Below are 1,888 nucleotides of genomic sequence, written 5' to 3' on the forward strand. Positions count from 1 at the left end.
TATATATAACATCACCCAATACCTTGTGAGTATGCCCTGTGTACTTCATCCTTGCCGGTGAAACGTATGACTGTTGCGGTTGGTCTGTGGTCCTCGATTGACGACGCTGACAGATGACGGGATAGTGGGGTAGGGCGCCTGGGAGTACAGAGGTGTCTTCGGCGTTTGATGACTTCGTTGTCAAATGATCCCAGTTTTAGATGGTGCGAAATCCGGGCCACTGCAGTTGGAGACATTGTGAATCGGTAGATTAGATCCATGCATAGTATGAGCGGACGTATAAGCACTGATGCATGAACAAGCTCGTACGAACATTTGGTGTATTTGTGAATGATCGCCCATTGCTTCAATCACATAGGACTTGTCGAAGTTCGCAGTTCTCATTGGCTGATGACTTGACAATATACCTACTAAATCATGCAAAGCACGCGTACACCAGGCTCACATACCTATGTATTTAGACTTTTGTCGGAATGCCTCTTTAAACGGCAAGGGAGCGACAACTTCACCCGTGACCGCATTACCTCCGCTGTGTGCTTTTTCTACACACGGTAATTTGCAGTCACAATTCGTTTCCCCTTCCTTCTCACAGCTCGCACATGACCTCGGTACGTCTGGTGAACTTCCAGCCTGCACTTCCTTATCTGGCACCGGTTTCGATATATCGCCTGTATCGCTGCCGGCTAGGTCCACCTCCACATCTTCGCTTATAGTGACTATAATAGTGGGCGTTATCCGAACTTTTGCGCGGGGTTGCGCGGTGGCTGGGGTTTGCACCAGCTCGGTGGCCGAGTGACCGGGTGAGAACGAATTGTCGAAGAAGCTTTGCCGTGCGCCGTTCTGAATAGGTACAAGTACAAAGGTGAGACCAGAGACATGACTCTCCGGACGAGTGAGTTTTGCAGCGAGTTGCTTGGCATCTGAGCTTTTAGTATCAAAATAAATGCAAAGCCTTCAAATTTATGGTGCTCCGCAGTAGACAGCACGGGGAATTGTAAATAAAATTAGACAACATCTATAGCACGTCACGTCAATGACAACCAAGCTCTGAATCTACCAAGTGTTTTGCGCCCTGCATCCACACCCGAAAACATGGTATACATATACTAAGCGATGGTCACGCGCACTCTACCGTGATGTGTGACGCTGTTTGGGATGGATATTCGCGCTTAGAACCGTTGCAAATGAAACAAGTCATTTCAGTCCCACACATGTCTTACCTCCAACAGCATCTTCTGTAGTTGCGCTCTGGTCGTCGAGTGTACAAATAGCCCCACATCCCTCTCTGAGTTGCCGGGAACGCCTGTGGACTGTAAAGGTGCATGGCTAACTGAGGTCAATTACAGGTTATAATTGTGAACAATCTCTTGCATTCCCACTGCTGAACGTATGCAGTAATCAAAGAAACAACGAATATCTTAGTACTCATTTGTTTGACATACAATATTTAGACAGGTTTACGGGGAGATTGCACCGCGGAACGATAACACAGTTATATCCCTTGTGAAGACTCAACTGTTGTTACCCTAGACTCTTGTTAATAGTAGGAACCTTAAACTACATATGATATCCACAAACGGCGAATATAAAACTATCCTCACCTGTATTCGCTTCATGCCGTCGGTCACAATTCTGCCTTCGCTTTGACTCCTTGGCCGTGGTCTCGGGCGGCGAGGCCCAGAGGTCAAACAAAGCGACGGTGGTGTTGGTGATTCTTTACCTGGGGGAAAGTGTTACAATATAAAAGATCTTATCCTGAGCAAAGATAACTCATGCACAGAATATGAATGTAAACTTGCCAACACCAGGTCACCCAACTGCTACAAATATGCGATGCATCTGATATTTGTGAATATGAATATAAATATATGTATAGTATATATATATA

At 46.0% G+C, this 1,888-nt stretch overlaps 1 protein-coding gene across 1 annotated transcript; it reads right to left on the reverse strand.

Moving 5' to 3' along the window:
* Positions 1–449: 449 nt before the first annotated feature.
* On the reverse strand, positions 450–1,310 carry SARC_15137 (hypothetical protein; the record flags this gene model as incomplete). Its single annotated transcript, XM_014290736.1, has 2 exons — positions 450–840; positions 1,221–1,310. Coding segments are annotated over 2 exons (481 nt in total), but the record flags the coding sequence as incomplete, so codon positions are not given.
* Positions 1,311–1,888: the final 578 nt, after the last annotated feature.

This window comes from Sphaeroforma arctica, assembly GCF_001186125.1.
Source record: "Sphaeroforma arctica JP610 unplaced genomic scaffold supercont1.5673, whole genome shotgun sequence".
Taxonomy (NCBI): domain Eukaryota; class Ichthyosporea; order Ichthyophonida; genus Sphaeroforma; species Sphaeroforma arctica.